This window comes from Talpa europaea (genome assembly GCF_964194135.1).
Source record: "Talpa europaea genome assembly, chromosome: 7".
NCBI classification, from domain to species: domain Eukaryota; kingdom Metazoa; phylum Chordata; class Mammalia; order Eulipotyphla; family Talpidae; genus Talpa; species Talpa europaea.
In genome coordinates this window covers 1,458,122-1,478,848 of record NC_140074.1, presented here as the reverse complement: position 1 = coordinate 1,478,848, position 20,727 = coordinate 1,458,122, and the positions used below count along the sequence as shown (strand labels likewise).

The 20,727-nt window shown below is 67.1% G+C and overlaps 1 protein-coding gene across 1 annotated transcript; it reads left to right on the top strand.

The window, feature by feature from the left end:
* Positions 1-2,036: 2,036 nt before the first annotated feature.
* On the top strand, positions 2,037-15,622 carry DBH (dopamine beta-hydroxylase; the record flags this gene model as incomplete). Its single annotated transcript, XM_084238803.1, has 12 exons — positions 2,037-2,354; positions 4,271-4,417; positions 5,200-5,457; positions 5,951-6,127; positions 6,484-6,586; positions 9,810-9,976; positions 10,725-10,868; positions 11,122-11,160; positions 11,591-11,650; positions 14,000-14,127; positions 14,434-14,593; positions 15,271-15,622. 12 exons carry the CDS (start codon positions 2,037-2,039, stop codon positions 15,400-15,402), a joined length of 1,833 nt encoding a protein of 610 aa, XP_084094929.1. The 3' UTR covers positions 15,403-15,622.
* Positions 15,623-20,727: the final 5,105 nt, after the last annotated feature.

Here is a 20,727-nt window from a genome sequence, read left to right as displayed (position 1 = left end):
TCCTGACACTGGGGACGCAGGCTTTGTCCTGCCAGGAGCAGACACCCAGGCCCCGGGGCACTGCCCACAGCCACCCTGGTCTCCGGGAGGGCCTGGCTAGTCTCGCTCTGTCCCCAGAGCACTGCCGTCCAGCCGCGCTCAGTCTAGGCCCCGGGGAGCAGCTGCCGGAGGAGCCGGCCTCACGTGGCAGAGACGGTGGGGATGAGAGCCACAGAGGATGACAGCGTCGGAGACGCGCAGAGGCAAAGGGCTTATTAAAACGCTGAAATTGGTTCCAAATGAGGTCAGCCGTCGAAGCGTCTTGGAGGAGAGCCAGGCCTGGAGCAGCGAACAGTGTTTATTTCCTGACAGGGTGGCGTGATGCCCCGGATGCCACCCCCACCCCCACCCACCCCCTGCCTTTGGAGGGCAGCTCACCCTGGGGCAGGGCCGGGCGGGCAGGCCTGCAGCCCGCTGCGTGAGCGCTCAGCAGCAGGAGGGGGGCCGAGGGCTGCTTCCCGAGGGCGGAGTGGTGGCTTCGGAACCGTGAACCGCCCCAGACCCGGCCTCTACCCCTCCCTGTCCTGCTTGCACCCAGAACCCCTCCTGCGGGCTTGGGGGCACATCCCCAACATTGGCTTCCGCCCAGTGCGGCACCGTCTGCTTAAGGGCACACGTTGGGGTCCTCGCCTGGTCACGGTGCCTGCCCCGGTGGGGCGCTGTGCGCCCTGGGGCACTGCTTATTCTCTCTGAGGCATCCTCAGTGACTGAGGCCAGTCCCAGGCCAGCCTGGCAAGGCAGGCAGAGCCGAGCCGGCGAAGGGCTGGGCGTGGACACAGCTTCGACCCCGCTAATTACCGGGACTCGGTCACTGTTATTTCTGAAATCAGCTGAATCGTTTTTTTAAACACTGAGGGGAGGCCGGTGCTCAGCGCGGTTCTGAGCTGGAGCAAGGAATGTGTTTTGAATCCTGTTAAAAATAAACATGTGTACACAGCGCCGCTGTTTACTAAGCTCTGCACACACCCCTCCCCGGAGCGCCAAGGCCACCAGGGTAGGGGAGGAGGCAGAGGGGCAGTCGCCGCCGAGGTCACTCCGTCCGGGGTGACATTCCACCCCAGGGCTGGACCCCAACCCTGGGCCCCAGCTTGGGGCCTCCCCACCCCTCACTGACCTGGCTCTTCCTCTCCAGCTGGGCAAGGCATGTGAGCCTCTTCTCTGAGCTGCCCCCTGGACAAGCAGCAGTGGCTGCGTGGGACTTGAAGCCAGGCTGGCGGGGCTGTGAGGCTCAACATGTCGTGCAAAAGCCCTGTGGTGGCTGCCAGGGACGCCTCGCTGTGGGCTGGCTGACTGGGGCAGGTTCGCGTTCAGGCTGGGTCTGCTCTAGGCTAAAGGACATCTCGGCAGCAGTGCACGCGGGGACCTGCCCTCCCTGCCAGCACCCCGGCGCCCCCCACTCCCCACACTGCACCCACTCCTTCTGGAGCAGCCGTGGCACCAGCTGGAGCTGTGGGGAAATAGAGGAGACAAAAGTGGGAACAGCAGGCCGTGGAGAGAGTGTCTAAACACAGCACTATTTGGGGATCATCTTTTATTTTTAGTCTGGAATTGGTGCCCCTCCAGCACCGCGGAGCCCGCTCGCAGGGCCAGCCCCTCGGAGGGGCCAACACCCAGGGTCTCTCAGAAATCACCTGGGCCTCCGTCCGCCCGGCCAGCATGGGGCAGCCAGCAGCCACGAGGCCAGGCCGCTGTCCGGAGGCCGGCCGGAGCCCGGTGGGGGTGCCCGGGAGGCTTCTGGGGCGGGAGGAGCCGCCCTCGGCCCGTGGTGACATTTCAGAGGGGCTGAAATCCTCCTTCCGCTCCGGTCCCCTGACGACCACATGTCACCAGGGCCCATTAGGAGAGCGAGGAGCGAAGTGCTAGCCTGGGGCACGGGCTGGTGGGAGGGTCACCAGGACAATTAGATTCCCTGCCAGACAAATGTGATTACCGGAGCAGCCTGGACCCACCCCTGAGCCTGGGCATAAATGGCCAGGTGGGGCGGCCGCTCGCCAGCCATGCAGGTCCCCAGCCCCAGCGCGCGAGAGGCAGCCTCCATGTACGCCACCGCGGTGGCCGTCTTCCTGGTCATCCTGGTGGCCGCGCTGCAGGGCTCTGCACCCCCCGAGAGCCCCTTCCCCTACAGCATCCCCCTGGACCCGGAGGGGGCCCTGCGGCTCTCCTGGAACGTCAGCTACCTCCAGGAGACCGTCCACTTCCAGTTGCTGGTGCGGGGCCTCAAGGCCGGGGTGCTGTTCGGGATGTCGGACCGCGGCGAGCTGGAAAACGCCGACCTGGTCGTGCTCTGGACTGACGGGGACAGCGCTTACTTTGCGGTGAGTGCTCCCGACTCTGCGCCGCGCCCCCCCCACCTCCAGCCCCCACGGCCTCACTGGCCACCTCCCTCCGCCCAGCAAAGGCAGCTTCCCGCAGCCTCTCTGTCTGCAGTCGCGCGCAGCCAAACCAAGTCCCAAGCTTGAGGGACTGGGTGACGCCAATGTGAAGACAAAACAGGTACTGGGCCCACCCCAAATCCCCAACCCTGTGGGTCCAAGGAGCAGGACCACAGACGAAAGCCTCTCAGGCCAACGGATGGGTGGGGTCCTGCCACCTCCTTGGCCAGTGAGCCCCACGCTCCCCACTCTCCCCAGGCTCCAGGCCATGCCCAGGGCTCGGCACACCCACAGGCAGACGCCCAGCGTGCTCACAGACCCCGGGCTGGCACACTCGGTCCCTGAGCAGCACCCCCCGGTGGGGGGCAGGCCAGGAGATGAGCGGAGCAGTTAGGAGATCCTGACACCCCACCCCAAACTCACTGCCATGCCTGCTGCAGAGGGTGGCCAGAGGGAGCAAGTTTCCCTCCAACCAGAGTCGTCTTTGGGGCCTGACAGGCTGACAGGAGTTCTGGGGGGCCCCAGCCCCTGCCTGAGCCACCCCCCCTTCTTCCTCCCCAGCTGGGCCCCCAGCTCCCCCAGGAATGCAGGCACAGGAGATGAAGACACGCCCCAGGCGTATCTGTGGGAGAGGCGGGAGCCGGGAGCGGGGTCTGCCTGCCCCTGAGTCCACCAGCTCCCTCCCGGCCATGCCCACTACTCTCACAGGAGGGGGGCAGCTGGGCACCCCCAGGTGGGAGATGCTTGGTGGGGACCCGCTCTGCCTGCTGGGTGCTCCGCCTCCTCCTACAGGGTGCTCAGTGGCTCACCCCAGTAAAAGCCCGAGGTAGCCCCAGCTCTGAGCCGTCAGCCCTTCCCAGAGGAGCAACAGGCCCCGATTCAGCTGGATCCAGGCTGCCCCCCCCCACCTCGCGGGATCCATTTGCGCAACACATTTCCACGCAAGCACATGCCAGACCCGGTGCCCGCTTGAGCAACATGTTCAGTGCACAGACTCTCGGTTTTTGGCTGGGTTGCCCCAGCAGGCTTCCAGCCTCTGTTTAAAATGGATCCTGAGCACAATGGCAGAGGCCCCCAGAGGGGCCGCCCTGGGGTGCTTTCCTCCAGGGGGAACATGCGCAGGATCACTTAAGAAAACAGAGAGGCCACGTCTCAGCTCTGCGTGCAGGGTCTCAGGCCCCATGGGGACCGAGGCCTGCGTCCTGGGAAGGGTCTCCTGCCCTCCCCCAGGACCCGTGGACTCGGAGCCCCCGGGCTGCTGGGCCTCAGAGCCCCACTGGGTGAGGGGAGCAGGGGAGGGTCCCGCGGGGGTTCATGCAGAACTGCCACCCACCAGGGCCCCAGGAAATGGTCCGTTTCCTCCTTGGGCCACAGTCTCTCCTCTCCGTGCAGGGCTAGGACAGGGCCAGGGTGAGGTGACTGAGCAGGGCTGCAGGCCTCACCCCGCCCAGGGCGTGCGGGCCCCGGTGGGTGTCTGAGAGTGACCGCCGTCCGGCTCTCTCTGCGGCCTCCCACCTGGGTCTCCAGGCCACGCGCCTTCCATTGACAGCCCCTGCAGATGGATGGGGGAGTGGGGGTGCCTCCTTAGCAAGACAGAGCCTGGGGGCCTGCCTGGCCAGCTAGACCCGCAGTCCTGCCTGGTCGGGGGGTCCTGGGTTCCAGAGCCAGGGACAGGAGCAACGAGCATGCTCAGCTCCGCGGAGTCCGGGTAGACACAGAAAGTGGGTGACGCCCTGCAGGGAGGAGAGACCTAGCACCCCCCAGCTGCTGGGTGTGTCCTGGGACCTGCTGTGGGCGGCAGGCTTTGACCTCTGCCTGGCGGCTCGGGCCCTCACGCCCTGAGCCCCTCGTGCCCGCAGGACGCCTGGACCGACGGGAAGGGCCACGTCCACCTGGACTCCCAGCAGGACTACCAGCTGCTGCAGGCGCAGCGCACCCCCGAGGGCCTGGCCCTGCTCTTCCGGAGGCCCTTCAGCACCTGCGACCCCAAGGACTACGTCATCGAGGTGGGTGCCCAAGGGGTGGGGGCCCCAGCAGTCGTGCAGAGCAAGACCAGGAGGGGCCCCAGGGGCACATGGCGGGGGACAGGCGCTTGGGAGAGACCCGCTCTGTGTCACTGCCCCGTGAGTATAAACACACACACTCACACACACAGCCTCATACACACACAGCGTCACGCGCACTCACACACACAGCCTCGCACACACACACAGCGTTGCACACTCACGGCATCACATGCACTCAGACCCACCGGCGCCCAGAACACAGCCCTTTCCAGCCACACCCCTGCACAGGGCTCACACACCTGGGGCAGCGGTGGGGAAGCGTCCCCCCGGCCCCCGCCCTGCGCCTGTGACCGCCGGCTCAGAGCAGGCCTGACCATGGCTCTGGGGGGCTGGTGGCGTCCACGCTGGACCGGAGGCCCGACAGGAACAGTGTCATTCTCCAGAGCCTCGTCCGCCCCGGCGCAGGGGCGCCCCCAGCCGAGCTGTTGATCAGCCCAGAGAGGACCCCACAGGCCCCGGCCACCCCCGGGAGGGAGCGGCTGGGTGTGGGCACCGAGCCCCGCGGGAGTCTGTGCCGGGAGGGACGGCAGGCCCCTGGCCGGTGCAGGCCCCGCCACGGGGCCGGGGTTGAATCCCAGCCGGAGCCCGCGCAGCTCCAAGGGCCCCCTTCTCTGAAAAGCGAGCGGCCTGTGTCCTGCCTCCTGAGGGTAGCCGGGCCTGCTCCGCCCCCGCGGCCGAGGGCCCAGCTCCGGGGCCTTCGGACCCCCGCCCTGTCCCGGCAGGACGGCACCGTGCACCTGGTCTACGGCATCCTGGAGGAGCCCTTCCGCTCGCTGGAGGCCATCGACACGGCGCGCCTGCGCACCGGGCTGCAGCGGGTGCAGCTGCTCAAGCCCGACATCTCCACCCCCACGCTGCCCCCCGAGCTGCACACCATGGAGATCCGCGCCCCGGACGTCCTCGTCCCGGCCCAGGAGACCACGTACTGGTGCTACGTTGCCGAGCTCCCGCCCGGCTTCCCCCGGCACCACATCGTCATGGTAGGGCCGGGCCCAGGCCCTCTGCCTCCGCCTGGGCCTTCGGGAGGGCGGGCCCTTGCCAGAGCCGGCCGCAGTGCCGCTGGACCAGAGTCCTCGCTGGCCAGCCCCACGTTCTCTGGCCCCTGCTCCCTCTTGCTCCCCAGCCGCCCCCGGGGCCCCTGCGCCTCAGTCCCAGACTCCACTGAAGGCAGCCAGTCCTGCTTCCAGCCCGAGCCGGGGAGCGGATCTGCCGTCTGGCTGGCTGGCGGGCTGGCGTCCCCCGCCCTCCCCAGCCCCCCATACAAAGCAGCTTCGCTCAGAACTCAAGCGCTTTAAACACCCACCAGAGTGACAACAACACCCGCAGCTGCTGGGGTGGGGGCGCAGCACAAGGTTCCTCATCCCCGTTTCGGGGCAGCCCCGAGGGGTGTGCAGTGCCCAGGTCACAGGGCAGGGAGCCATGAGGGTGAGCAGGCAGCGGGCGCGGGCTCAGGGGTGCCCTGCCCTCACGCAGTACGAGCCCATCGTCACCGCGGGCAACGAGGCCCTGGTCCACCACATGGAGGTCTTCCAGTGCGCCCCCCAGTTTGAGAGCGTCCCCCACTTCAGCGGGCCCTGCGACTCCAAGATGAAGCCCGACCGGCTCAACTACTGCCGCCACGTGCTGGCCGCCTGGGCCCTGGGCGCCAAGGTGCGTGCCCCGCCCTGGCCCCCGTTGGTCCCCCGCTCTGTCTGAGGTGCCCCAAGAAGGGTTCTGGAGGTGCTCCAGGGTCCGCCTCTGCCCAAAGCTCCCCATGCCTGGACATTGGCTCTGCTCTTCTCGGGGCCACCAGGGCTGGCGGCGGGCGTCGTGGCGGGGGCAGCTGTGTGGGCGGGAGCTGGGCTGCCTGTGGGGGAGAAAGGCCCTTTGTCGGCTCCCCCGGCACCACCCTGCAGCTCAGGCCTCCCGTGGGGGCTGCCTCCACCCCATCCGGGACCCTTTCCTGACACACCAGCCATTGAGCTGGGTCAGGACCGGGACTCCTGATACCCGCTGTCCGCCCCCAGGCGTTCTACTACCCGGAGGAAGCTGGCCTGGCTTTCGGGGGCGCCGGGTCCTCCAGGTTCCTCCGCCTGGAAGTTCACTACCACAACCCCCTGGAGATCCAAGGTAGGGCTCAGGAATCCGCTTCCGGGTCTTCCCCACCACCCTGGAAACCCCTGGCCTTGGCCACATCCAGGTTGCCGCTCAGCTCTGAGCCCCTTGTCTCACGCCCCTTGCCCTGTTGCTCTACCGGGCCTGGGGCCTCTCGGGGGCAGTGCCACACTGGGCGGGCTCGCTGCTGCCCCCGACACAGGGGTCTCCGCCTGGTCACGCCACTGTCCGCATACGCCCGCTGCCCCCACGGGCACCGACCAGGCCCCCCGGGAGGGCAGGTGGAGGTTTCCAAGGGCCCACTTTGCCAAGGGGGACATCAGGTGTACAAAGCAAGTAGGAGGTGGGGCGGGGGTCTGGCTCTGGGCGGTCTCCATGTCCGAGCCTGCCCTTGAACCCCGCCTGACTCCTCAGCGGCGGCTGCCTCTCCTGTGGGGCCTGGCCGGCACGCGGGGTGGGCCTGAGGAGGCGCAGCCTGCCCCCTGCCCACGCCTGCTCGCTGGCAGCTCTCAGGGCAGAGGCTCCCGCCAGGGGCATGGGCAGTGGGTCCGCACGGTGGAGAGCTCAGATCAGACCCGAGGCCCTGGGCGTGTGGTGGCCACTCCGTCTCCAGCTGTCCCTCCCCCATGGCCCGCCAGCTCCCAGGACCCCTCACGAGGAGCATCCCAAGGAGGCCGAGCCTGGACCAGGCACCCGGCAGGACACAAGTTGGAACCCCTTCCGGAGCCAGCGTGGTCTCGCCCTGATGGTCTGGCCATGGCGGCCCCATCCCCGGGGCTGTCCTCAGAGCGAGGGGAGAGCCTGGCTCAGTGGGGCATTCCTGGCTGTGGGCCGCCCCTGGGCTTTTTCAGAGCTGTCACGGCAGAGCAGTGTGTCGTGAGCTTTCCGGCGGGTGTTTTGTGTCAGGGATGCTCTTGGGCTCCTCTCACTGGGGCTCCAGCAGTGGCGTGGAGTGCCCCGTTGGAAAGGCCTGTGAGGTTGTCCTGGGCCAGCTGGGCAGTGCTGTGATCGACCCGTGATGTCTGCCGCCGGATTCGTGCTGAGATTGACTAGTGATGCCGGCCCCCTGCTCTGGTGGGGAGGCCCGTAGAGTGGGTGCTGTGTGGCCCACACTCACCTTCACACTCAGCAGATGCAAACCTCACAGTGGCCCCTCTGCACCTTCCCATGCACCCATACATGTGCACACACACGTAAACACACATGCACCACGTGCAAGATGCATATGTGCACATGTGCATACAGGCATGCACGCCCATATACATGTGCATATCATGCACACATCCATGCACGCATCCATGTACACACATCCACATGTGTGCAGTGCACACACATGCACACAACACACACACCCGTGTACATGTGTATACAATGTGCACGCACACGCACACACACAGAGTGGGAAGAGTCCAGGTATAGGACAGGGACGCGAGCAAATCTAAGAAAATACAAAAGGGAACATCCACGCAGACGGGCGCTCTCGTGGGGCATCAGACCTGGGCAGTGAGGACGAGGGGGTTTTGACAAGGAAACTGCCAGGTGGCGCCTTCCAGATGGAGGGACAAGTTGCCCAGGCAAGGGCGGGGCGAACAGAGAGCGTGTTCTGGCCACGCTGGGAGTCCAGGCCGACTGCAGGGCAGGGGTAGGGGGCCAGGCCATGGCGAGCTGCTGGGTCACCCCGAGCGCGACCCCACCTGCCGCTGGATCAGAGGCACCGGCACCCCCCGCTCCTGGTGGCCACACAGTCCGCCTCTCACTCTTTCTTTCAAGACTCATTTTTGATTTGCGTGAGCCGAGGGCCAGCAGCAGCCAGCGAGGTAAGGACCCGAGCCCCGGGCTGGCCCAGCTGGGGCTCCCCGCAGCGCACCCCGGGGGCTGCCCACAGCCTGCCGGCCTGCTGGCCTCTCACAGCCGCGCCGAGGCTTGAGCATGTGGTCTTCCAACTGGACGTGGCCCCGGCGTTGCTCCTGCGGGAGTGTAACGAGAACCTGTCACGGGGGCATGATCCATGCGCGCGGGCGGGCATCAGTCAGCGAGGGCCTCGGCAGCCCCGGGATTTATTGCTCATTTAAAACCTGAAGGCAAATGGATTTTTGAAAACTCCTTAAGTGCTGGGCAGTCTGTCTCTCCCCGATTATCGGGTTGTATTTATGGATCCTTTGCCAAATATAAAGATGCTCCTGTCACTTCCCCAAGCGGGAGATGGGCTGCTTTTCTATAAATATCAAAATCCTGCCATTATTTCATTATTTAATCCCGATGTGAATTTTAACCAATTGCATCTCCCTTTTTATTATTATCCTCTGATGCAATCAACCCAGAGATACACAAGCTGAGTTTGGATGAACTGGGGGGCGGGGGAGCAGGGGGAAGGAGGAGAGGCAGAGGCAGGAGCCCCGTTCTTGGTTCCCCTTGGGAGCGAAGGTGCGGGGAGACGCAGCCTGCCCACCCCTGGCGGGGCTCCCGGGGCCGCTCCAGACCTGCTTCTCGGCAGGGCGTTCAATGCGGCCTCAGAGCCTCAGTTTCCTCATCTGTAAATTGGGGGTGATAATTCTTCACGACGCTCCAGCCCCTCTCCCAATCTACTGTCCATTCTGAGGGTTTGGGCCCCACGCGGCCCTCCCCCATCTTCCTGGGGCCAGCCCAGGGCGCTGCCCTCAGGCTCAAGGTCTCAGCTCCCTGGACTCCAGGCTGGGCAGGCAGGGGAGGGGCTCCTGGAGGCCCTGTGGCTGCGTGGATGTGCCTGTGGGTGCCAGCCTCCCTGGACCCCAGGCCATTGGCTTCTTATGGCCATCTGGGAGCTTAGTGGACCCTCTAATCAGCCAAGTGCCAGGAGGACGGCAGGCATGGCCGGACAGTGACGGACTAAGTCATCAAATTCTCCTTTGGAAGACGCCCTTGCCTTTGAGCTAAGGCCCAGAGAGGGAGGGCGACCTGCCTGAGAGCACACAGCGCACGGCTGACCTGGTGGGGCTGGGATGGTGTGAGCCAGGGAGGGCACCCTGCATGCCAGCCCTGCTTCAGGGGCCCACGATCCTGCCAGGGCGTTTCCTGAGGCCCCCACTCAGCGGCCACTGGGCCTTCCTGGGAACAGCGGCTCCTTCCACGCGGGCGGCGGCCGGCCAGTGTCGGCGGCGTGGGGGGAAGGCAGCGCTTGGTCCACACCACGGGGGTGGGGTGACTGCCCCCGACCCGGTGGGGCCGCCGGGGCCCCGCTCACCTCTGTGCCTGCTCCCAGGCCGGCGCGACTCCTCCGGCATCCGCCTCTACTACACCAGCCAGCTGCGGCGCTTCGACGCGGGCATCATGGAGCTGGGGCTGGTGTACACGCCCGTGATGGCCATCCCCCCGCGGGAGGACGCCTTCGTGCTGTCTGGCTACTGCTCGGACAAGTGCACCCAGCTGGTGAGTGGCTGCGGCCGGCGCCCCTGCCCTTTCCTGGCGCAGCAGGAGCCCCCCGGGCTGGCACCCATACCCCACGAGAAGGCAGGGCCACCGCTGGAGAGGGCACCCTCGCCCAGCCCTCCCGCCTCCCCCCGGGGACACGCCTTGTTCGCGGGAATGAGCAGTGTTGGTAAAGACAGTTACGCAGAGGGGTCGCCGGTTTGCCTTTCGATGCTGCCCAGTGTCCTGGCAGGGCCCGCGGGGTGCTAAGCACAAGGGAGCCTGTCCCAGATGAGTGGGCAGAGGCTGCACCAGTGGACCCAGACTCTGGAGCAGACAGTGGGGGCCTGGCTGCCGGGGGGTGGCAGTCACGCCCCCAATTCTGTGCCCAGGGTGCTCCTCAGCCTCACCCGGATCCCAGCCGTGTAGGACTGTCGCTGCAGGGTGGGAGGCCAGGTGGGGCCCACCCAGCAGGCCCTGCCCACAGGGTTACCCACAGGCCTGTCCAATGAGAGACCAGCCCTCAGAGCTCAAGGGCAGCCCCAAGCAGGGGCATCTGCACCAACTGGACCTCTGGGCGTCCAGGCCCCGGTGTGCCCGGACAGGGGCCCTCATGTGAGCTTAGGGCGCCCGCAGCTCCTCAGTGCTCAGATGGGGGCAAGACCAGACCTGGCACCACAGCGTGGCCCGTGTCAGTGCTGGCAGCCAGGGTAGGGGCGTCCTCGGAGCATCCACATGGCGGGGCCCTTACCCTGCCCCTGTCCTGCAGGCCCTGCCTCCCTCGGGCATCCACATCTTCGCCTCCCAGCTCCACACTCACCTGACGGGCAGGAAGGTGGTGACGGTGCTGGCCCGGGCCGGCCGGGAGGTGGAGATCGTGAACAGGGACGACCACTACAGCCCCCACTTCCAGGTAGACGGCCGCCCTGCCCCGTGGGGCTCCCCCAGCCCGAGACTCCTCGCTCAGTGTTGAATCCATGGGGGACTCCGGGGTACATCTGTCCTTGGCCAGCCACCCACTGCTCTGACCCCACCCCTGGCTGGAGGCCAACAGCAGCCCTGGCCTTCCCAGGGGCACTGGGGCTAGCCTGCATCCCCTGAGGGCTGGCAGGGGCGGGCACTGGGAGTGGGGTGTGCATGCCCTGACGCCCCCTCTGCCCACCCAGGAGATCCGCATGCTGAAGAAGGTCGTGTCTGTCTACCCGGTGAGTGGCCGCCCCAGAGGGCAGACAGAGCTCGGGCCAAGGCTGCATCTCCCTGGGACGCAGGACACTCTGGAGGGGGCGGGATCAACAGATCACGGACCCTCAGAGTGTGAGGAGCCCTGAGGCCCAGGAGGTTTGCCTGGGGGGCCTGTGCACCCCGGTCAGGTGGGCCTACCCACGTCCACCCTGGGGCCGGGGCCCGACTGCCAGCCTGCCCGGCAGCAGGGGCCTCTCTACGGACCAGGGCTCCCTGGATCGGGCAGCCAGCCCCTGGGGACACTCAGGTCCGACCCTCACATGGGGCCAAAGTCCCTGCCAGGCTCCGCAGGCCGGGACGGACCCCCACGGGGCCCCTGTGCTCAGGGCCTGGCTGCACCCTGAGGCCACGCCCTGGCCGGCAGCGCTGAGGGCCTGCGTCTCGGCTCCCCAGGGCGACGTGCTCATCACTTCCTGCACCTACAACACGGGGGACCGGAAGCTGGCCACGGTGGTGAGTCCCCGCCCCTCCACCCCACGGCACGGGCGGCCCGGGGGGCCGATGCGGGCTTCTACTCCAGTCGTCTTAATGGCTCCAGAGCACTGGGCTGCGGTAGGCTGGGTGCCCCCCACTCTCTCATCCTCAGGGTGTGGTCTGGGATGGCAGCACCAGCAGATCTTGGGGGCCTGGGGCACTCGTTCGCTCTCACACTCTAGGGCAGGACAAGAGCGACAGAGGAGGCCCCGGAGCAGGGGCCTGTGGGCAGCTGCACGAAAGTGACCAGGACGAGAGCAGGCGGTGGGCGGCCTCAGGTGGGCTGTGGGAGGGCGTGTGGGGCCGCGGGGCCTGCAGGATGCCCAGAGGAGAAGCTTTCCCAACAACCCAGGTGCGCGATTTACTCTCGTAAGGCGCAGGCTGGGCCGTGGCCGCTGGAGAGGGGAGAGCTGCCCGGAGAAGGCCTCTCAGGGTGGGCAGGCGGCACCTGCGAACCCAAGGTTGATGGGGGGCCACCAGCTGGGCTCCCCCGAGGGTGACAGCCACCACTGGTTATGCCCACAGCGGCACAGACCGGGGCTGACCTGGGGACGGAGGGCCCTGAGGTGGGCCCCTGCTGGGCAGCCCCTAGGGCCGTCCTGTAGGTGCCCCTGGCTGGCTGGGGTCGGCCCCACCCCCGTCTGCAGGGTCGAGCTCGATTCTGCTATCACTCTGTGTCTGAGGATCGAGTTGCTCATCTCAGTTTTTGAAAACTGGGGTGGGGGTGGCTTCCCTCCCCGCGCCCAGCTGCTCCCGGCCTCAGGCTGTCCGGCTCGGCCCAGCTAGCTCACCCGGACCACAGTGCCAAGGTGGGAATCTTGGCCTGTATTTTCTCAAGTGAGAAGTGGCAGCTCAGAGAGGGAAAGCCCTTGCTGGGGTCACACAGCCGAGGCCAGGACTAGCCCAGGACCGCCCCGCCTGCTCCCACCCACGCTTCCTCCCTCCCTGTGGATTTGGCCCCAAGAACCACTCTGGGTCCAAGACCACAAAACGGAGCAGGCGAGCTTTGTGGGCATATGGCCCCGCCTGGGCCCCAGGGCCCCTTCATTGTATCTCGAGGAGGTCCCAGCACAGAGGGGCAGCAGCGGCCCACAGAAGGCCGACGAGGTGCATGCACCCTGCGCATGCTCAGGGGCCGCCAGGCAGCGAGGAGACCCCCCAGGGCGTGCAGGGGCACCCGTCCGGTGATGGGGAGCACTCAGCAAGGTGGACGCAGGAGCAAGCCCCTGCAGGGGAAGGGCCCAGGCAGGCCCACCCCTTCCTGCAGGTGGGCCCACCGGGACCCAGGAGGGCCAGGCCTCCAGCAGTGAAGGGGAGACCCGCCCCTAGGCCAGCAGGCGCTAAGGCCTCCGGGACTGGGGCTGTGGGGCCTGCCCCTCCCCCACCTCCCCCACAGGGCAGACCAAAGAGGAGGGCAGATGGGAGCCCCCTGGAGAGGGTCCCACTGAGCTTCCTGCCCTGACACCCCTGGTGAGGGGCTTCCCACCCTGCAGATCCTGAGAGGGGCCTTTGAAGTGTGACCCTGCCCAGCGCAAGGACAGGCTCTTGCTGGGAGGGCATCTTCCAGGTGTGAGCCGGGTCGGGGTGATGAAAGCAGCAGACCACCCGCCCTGGGGATGAGGTGTCAGCGCGGGAGGCACAGTTGCGCCAGAAGCCAGACAGATCCATGGTGGGGGATTCCACTTTGAAGAGGACCCCTTAGTCCGAGCCACCCCCGCCCCCCAGCAGCAGAGTTCTCATCCTTTTGTCCCACCAGGGAGTAGCAAAGACCACCCACCTCCCTCACACCTCTCTCCAGCAGAACCACCCCCCGGGGACAGTGCCTGCTGGGATCAGAGGGGCCGTCTCTCCCTGAGCGCCTGCCCGCCCGGAGCTCTGGTCTCCCCACCTCTGCTCCTCAGCCGGCCTCCTGCTCCCCGCTCCTGGCTGTCCTCCCCTCCCCCCTCATATTGCCCTCTCCTCCTCCCCACCCCCCCCCTTCCTGCAGTCTAGGCTCCCCATGCACCCGCTCAGGAGCAGGGAACCCTAAGGCTTATAGCCCCCCACTCCCGTGGGGCTCCGAGACCACCTGCTCCCCTCTCCTGCCCTGTGAGAGCCTGGGGCTGCCCTGGGGGCTTCTAAGGTGGCCTGGGCATCCGTCCTCCCAGAGCCAAGCCCAGGAAGGACGGGGCAAGAGGACAGCGATATGGGCCGGGACCTCAGCCAGGCAGGGAGCACTCACGCTCTCTGGGCAGGGACTCGGACCCCGGGGCCAGCACCAGGCCTTCCATGAAAGGACGGAGGACAGCGGCCTGCAGGCGGGCGGGCCCTGACTGCCCTCTCCCGCAGGGGGGCTTTGGCATCCTGGAGGAGATGTGCGTCAACTACGTGCACTACTACCCCCAGACGCAGCTGGAGCTCTGCAAGAGCGCCGTGGACGCCGGCTACCTGCAGAAGTATTTCCACATGGTCAACAGGTGATGGTCCCAGGCCGCCGGGCGCTGGGAGCAGGGCTTGGGCACACGCCTGCCAGGCCTCTCCCAGCTGGGGACGGTTGTCGAGGCCACGATCGATTCCCGCTGCGCTTGAGAAGCCCCTCACGTCAGCCCCGAGACCCTTCCCCACCCATCCGAGGGGCGTGAGAGGTGGAGCCTGTTAGCCGGGGGAGTGGTGGCGGGGCCTGGGTGGGGAGTGGTCCCCAAGGCACCCTGGGGACCCCACCCTGCTGGGCTCCCCTCTCCTTCCCGCGGCACCCCAGCCTGGGCTCTTCCCGCCCCACCCAGGTTCAACAGCGAGGAGGTCTGCACCTGCCCCCAGGCCTCCGTGCCCGAGCAGTTCGCGGCGGTGCCCTGGAACTCCTTCAGCCGCGCCACGCTGCAGGCCCTGTACGGCTTCGCCCCCATCTCCATGCACTGCAACAAGTCCTCGGCCGTCCGCTTCCAGGTCAGTCCGGCTGCCGGGCCCAGCTCTGCGGGGGGGCCCCAGCGCGGGGTGCCAGGGCTCCCTTCCAGGGCCGGGGAAGTGACAAAGGCCTGCAGATGGGACGGGGCGCGGGCCTCTCCCGGGCTCCCACAGTCCCGAGAGCCTAATGGTGGGGGGAGCACCACGCAGCCCAACCCAGCCGCTCCCCTTCCTGCCTCAGACCCAGACTCCCGGCCTCTCACTCCCCGGAGAGCTGCGGGTGGCGGCCAGGGCTGGCCAGAGTTAGGCTCAGCAGCCCGCAGATCCGTCGCCGGCCCTAACTGGGAGCACCGGGAGCCAAGCTAGTTGCTAAATCAACACTGCCAGCGTGAGGCCGGGGGCTGTCTCGCCTGCGCGGGCGGCGTGGGGCGGTGGCTGGCAGGGATGGTAACGGGGCGTCTGCAGCCCGTCGGGGAGAAGTGGCTGGTGTTCAGCCTGCAGGCGGGGTCTCTGCCTGCGCTGGTGGGTGATGACTAAATCAAGGGGCGCATGGGCAGTCGGGACCAGGAGGGACTCCCGGGGAGGCCCTCAAGTAGCAAGCCGAGGGTGGGTTTGGTCTGGGACAAGGCAAGTTTGTGGGCAAGACCCAAGAGGTGTTGGGGAGATGGTACCCCCTTTCTCCCCCAGCCTCAGTTTACCTCCTGCTCCCTTCCTTGCAGGGCGAGTGGGACCTGCAGCCCCTGCCCAAGATCCTCTCCAAGCTGCAAGAGCCCGCCCCCCGGTGCCCAGCCGGCCGGGGTCAGAGCCCCGCGGGCCCCACCGTGGTCAGCATTGGCGGCAGCAAGGGTTGAGTGGGGGGCTGTCTCCTCCCTCCCCCCCATTACATCCCTGTGGGCTCACGCCGGCTCTGCACCCCTCATCTGTGAAGACCCTCCACGGAACAGCTCTGCGTGCCCAGGATGAAGGCCCCCTGGTGGGATCCAGTCCACGCCACAGTCTCCCAGGGCACCCCCGCATGGCTGGGCAGGTCCCGCGGAAACTCCCTGCTGCCCACGGTGGGGCGCACCCTCACCTGGGTCCAGCACGGCCCTCCCGGGACCCGAGCCTCACCAGGCTGCACAGGACAGACCCCACCCGGCTCCTGGCCCTCGGGGTGACTTGCGTGTGTGTGACGGGCGAGGCTGCTTAAATGTGCCGTTCCCGCTCGTGGCTCCGTCTCAGTGGGCGTCTTCCTGCAGACAGGCAGGGCAACCATTTACTAGTTAGGGGTGTGCTGGGGAAATTGCTCCATGCAGGGTAAATAGATATTTTCGCCCACCCGAAGGGAAGCCCTAACACCTCTCACCGCCGCAGACAAGCGGGCAGGGATCCCCGCGATCCCCATGGGCGGCGCGTCTCAGCTCCCCGGAACGGAATCATGAGCACAGGGCTGTGGGGGGGGCAGGGGAACAAGTCTCTGGATTGGGGCCAGTGTCAGCAGTCTAATTCGACTCTCATTGGGGGTGCAGGGGGCATTCACCGCCCGGACCTGTTTCCCCATCTGGAAAATGGACCCTGAGCTTCAGGGTCATTGGTCCAGCGTGCACAGGGGGAAGGGAGTGGGGCCGTGAAGGGAAACTGGGGAGGCGGTGCCCCCCGAGAGAACACGTGCCTGCACCTCTTTCCATGCCCAGCGGGGCCCAGTTGCCACTGTGCTCCCCTCTGAGCACCCCGGATGCCTGCAGCGTCTGCAGAGTGAAAGATGTGGCTCTGTTCAGCCAGCTCAGCAAAATGCTGCCAGCCCCCAGGGAAGAAGGTGATGGATGGCAGCAATCCCCCCAACCCCCGCCCCCCAGGGTCAGGAGGCGCTGCTTCTCCTTCCTGCCGCCTAGTTACAAATGGCTGGACATTCTGAGCTGCGTCCAGCATCTCAGCGCCCCCAGCATCTCAGCGCCCCCAGCATCTCAGCTCCGGGGCCCTAAGTCTCAAGGTCACTCTGGGAAAGGCTGCCCAACAGAAGCCAAAGCGTGGCCTCTCCTTACAGCCTGGGACAGCCTGGGGCAGGGGCAGGAGACGCCCCTTCCTGTAGGGCAGGCCTGGGGAGGGTGCTGGCCTGGGTCTACCAGTCCGGACAGGCTCTGGCCCCCCAGAGCTGTGGGAGAGGGCTCGAGGGGTCCCCGGGGAAGCCAGCCGGTATCACAGCCCCAGCCCCTGCAGGCTCTCGCCTGTCCCCAGACCCCGGAGGGGACGTGCGGCAGGCAGCCTCAGAGTCGAGGGAACGAGGCCCAGCACAGGGCAGTGCCCGGCTCAGGATCCCGAAGGGTTAGCGCTGACCGAGCATCACACCCTTTTCCAGAACCTCCCGCCACCGCAGTGAGGCAGCTCACTCACCTTTGGACGGGCAGTGTCCCCCCGAAGGGGAGCCGACCCTGCCCCCCCAACCCCCTCAAGGCGGTCATGTCCAGTCTTGCTGTCAGTAGTGGCCGCTGCACACCCCCCGGTTCTGGAATGACACCCCCCAAAGACACCCGCTCACACACCTGTTTCTGCTCCCAGTGACGGGCATGGAAACTGAGGCTTAGCCACGGCCACCAGAGTGAGCTTGGAGCCGGAGGTGACAGGCCTGGAGGCCCTCACCCCTGTCCTTGCCCCGGCGCTGTTGGGCCGTCTTGGCGAGGAGCCCGGGAAGAGTTGCATCACCTGAGAGCGAGCTTCTGGGGCTAGAGACCCCCCTTGGCTGAGTCCACTGACGGTGGTCCAGGTGTGCCCGCCTCTAGAATGACGGGGCCTTGGAAGCGTGCGCAGGCCCGGGCTCGGGGCCTCCCTCTGCTGTGTGACCGTCTCCTCGAGCCTCGTCCCCCACCTGCCCGCCAAGGAGGAGGTTCCCAGCTTCTGGGGCAACAGTGCCCCCACCCCCAACCACGAAGAGCCAGGCTGCAGGCGGAGGGGCCCCGAGCTCTGGGCCAAACCTGCACCCCACAGGCTCACCCCAGGCCTGGACCACGCAGGGGATGTGGCTTCCCACAGGGACATTTCCGCAGGCCCCACCTCCTGCTGCAGGAGGTTCAACGCCCTGGACCCCCAGGCCAAGCATTGCGGCCCCCTTCGTGACCACCGGAGATGCCCCCCAGACTCCCAAACGCCCCCGTGGAGGCCGGCTCAGGGCACTGCTCCTGGGCTCCAGCACCGTCAAGGGGGTCTGGCTTCCACCCCCCCCCCCACCGCCCCTCCTGGCCTGCAGAGATGGAACCGAGGCCAGGGGCTCTGGGCGCCTCCACCTCTGCTCCGCTGCATTGAGCAAAACCGTGTGTCCATGCAAAGGCCTTTCCTAGTGCCCTCTGCACACCCTGGCTCTGCACGCACACCCCGAGCCCTGCACACACACCCCAGCCCTGCAAGTATGCCCTAGCCTGCACATACACCCCAGCCCTGCACACACGCCCCAGCCCTGCACACACGCCCTGATCACGCATGCATGCCCTAACCTGCACACATGCCCCAGCCCTGCACACACGCCTCAGCCCTGCACGCACACCCCAGCCCTGCACGCGTGCCCTAACCTGAGGGCTCGGGCTCCCTGGGACACAGGGCTGGGTGCTCTCCTGTCTCTTTAGATCCCTTCCCCGCCCCCACCCTCCCGCACACCCCACCTTTGCCCAAGTGTTCAGGAGGCCCTTGCGGGGGAGGGCAGCCCTCCTGTCTGGTGAATTCCAGGCCAGAAGCTTCTGGTCGAGTGGAAGATTCTGAATGGCAACTTAGGGAGCCTTCGGGAAGATTCCAACCTGGCCCAGCAGGCGCGTTCTGTTTCTGAGTTTCAGGGGGGCAGGGGACACCTAGGGAGCCCTATAAAATGGGGTCTAGAAGCTTCCCACAGACGTGGGTTCCCAGGCAGGACGATGGACCCGGGGCTCCCCAGCAGCCGGGTTGGCCTAGTCTCCCCCGCACCTCTCCTTGGTCCAGCCTGTGTGTGGTGGCGGCACTGGACCAGCCCCAGGCTGTGGCCAGGGGGCAGCCCTGCCTTGTGGGGGTGCGTGCGGTGGGGAGATGGACAGACGCAGGGGAAGCAGAGGGGACAGCGATGGGCCAGCCGGGCAGTGAGGAGCTGGGGAAAGAAGATGCTGGCAAGTTCTAGAAACTGGGGGGAGAAGATGAGGGGCCCTCGCACGGCCTCCCTCAGGGGGCTGATGCAGGGAGCTCCGCCCCTCTGTGCCCAGGACGCTGGTCCCTGCCCCTCGCCCTCTGCCCCTCCCTGCCAGAAAGCACAGTCTGCGCTGGGCTCTGCCCCTGCCCCTTCCTCCCCGGAGACAAGCTCCTTCGCAAGAGCCCCTGCATGGGATGGGGGCGGGGGGAAGGGCCTGGAGGGGGGGCGGGAGGAGGGGACGGGAGGAGGGAGCAGAGCAGAGGAGGGGAGGGGAGGGGAGGCGTGGGGAGGACGGAGCAGAGGAGGGCGGGCGCAGAGGGAGGGAGGATTTAGGGCCCACCGCGCAGTTGCTAGGCGCTGCCTCCAGTGCGCTGCCGTGGGAGGAAGGGGCCCCGGGCTAGGCTTGGGGGAGCTGCCCGCGGGGCAGCCTGGAGGCTGGAGGGCTCTGAGTGTGCCAGCATGTACAGGATTAGCCCGTTCTGGGCGGGGAGAGGGGCCTGTTGGGCTTTCAGCCTTTAATTTGGGGAGACTGAAGAGCAGAGCTGAGAGGGGACAAAGGCAGACCTGGCTCTGGGGGGGCCCCCGAGGCCCAGCACACTTTGGAGGCTGCAGGAGCTGCCAGCCAGCCAGGGGCTGCAGCTGGGCCTGAGGAAACTAGGCCCAGCAGGCCCCGTCAGCCTGTCCCCGGCGGGAAGTCATCGGTGGTGACGTGTCTGACGTGTCGGGCCTGACGGGGCCTGGCAGTGCACCCCGCCCCTGCAGCCCCCTGCGGCCCCCCCAGGCCCACGGTGCTTTTCTATCCCACGCGGTGCCTGGTGAGGACCCGGGAGCCCGAGAACCTGGCCAGGGCCCCCCGCGCAAGCTCGTTCCTAGGGAGCCAGAGCGGGGCCCGGCCTCCGCCTCTCCTGCGCTGACCGGGAAGGGCCAGGCGGCTGTCCCCGGGCTGCCCTCTGGCCTCTTCCTGGGGGCGAGAGGAGCACTTGGGCCCATCCAGGCTGGACAGCACTTCCAGGGGACAGGGAGGGTCCTTGGCAGGCAGAAGCCCCCCGGAAAGTGTCCCCAAGCTGAGGATTGTGCCCCCGAATCCCACTTTGCAGATGGGGTGGCTAAAGCCCAGGTCACACGGGGGTCAGGCCCCCAGGACCTTAGCACGTGCTGGGCTCCTGCCTGCCCCGGGGCCTCTCCTTTGCCCAGCACGCTCTTGCCACTTTTCTCAGCTATGCTGGGGGGGAGCCGGGCCCCCGTGGCCAGGTGCAAGGGGGCTACACGGAGCTGACTTTCTACACCAGGGCCCCAGTTCACGGGATGACCACGCTGGACTCGTGGTCATCCCGGGCTCGCTCTGACCAGTGGAGGCTTGATCTGGGCCCCTACTCTGACCTCCTGGTGAAGCCAGGGGCGCCCGCCTGCTCGGGCAGACAGGAGCTGGTGGGAGAGCGGGGCTGGGGATGGGGCTGGCCCCTGCTCGCCCCAGGGCCCCACCAGCACCTGCCCAGGTGCTGCTGGCCTCACACCGGCTGCGGCTGAGGGCACCGAGGACCCTCTCCTAGCCCACCCAGCCCTGCCGGGGCGCCCTGATCCCTGACACAGCGTGGTGCCTGCGGTCCTTCTGGACATGCCTCGGGGCCACTCCGGGTTCAGGGTAAGCGGGGGGAGCAGGGTAAGGGAAAGCGTCAGGCTTTTCTGCCCTCCCGCCATTGGGAGGGATGATGGACCCTGCGGTCCTGAGTGATGCCTGATGGCGGCACCTGGGCTGGGGGGCGGGCGGGTGTGGATGGGCTTCACCTGGGCTGAGACGGGGCCTCTAAGGGCGGCGTCACGGGGACGCCAGGAGAACCACGAGAACAGAGCGAATGGGAGAAGCACGAGAGAGGAGAGGGCACCGAGAGAAGGCCGGGGAGCCCAGAGGGAGAGACTTGCTGGGGGCTGGGAGGCTGCCAGCCCCCAGCCCCCCGGCACCTCTGCCTGCCGTGTGCCTGGTAAATCCCAATAAAAGCCTGAAAAGCCACTCAGGACTCCAGGACTCTCTCCTTTCCCCAGTCTGCTCGGGCCATAG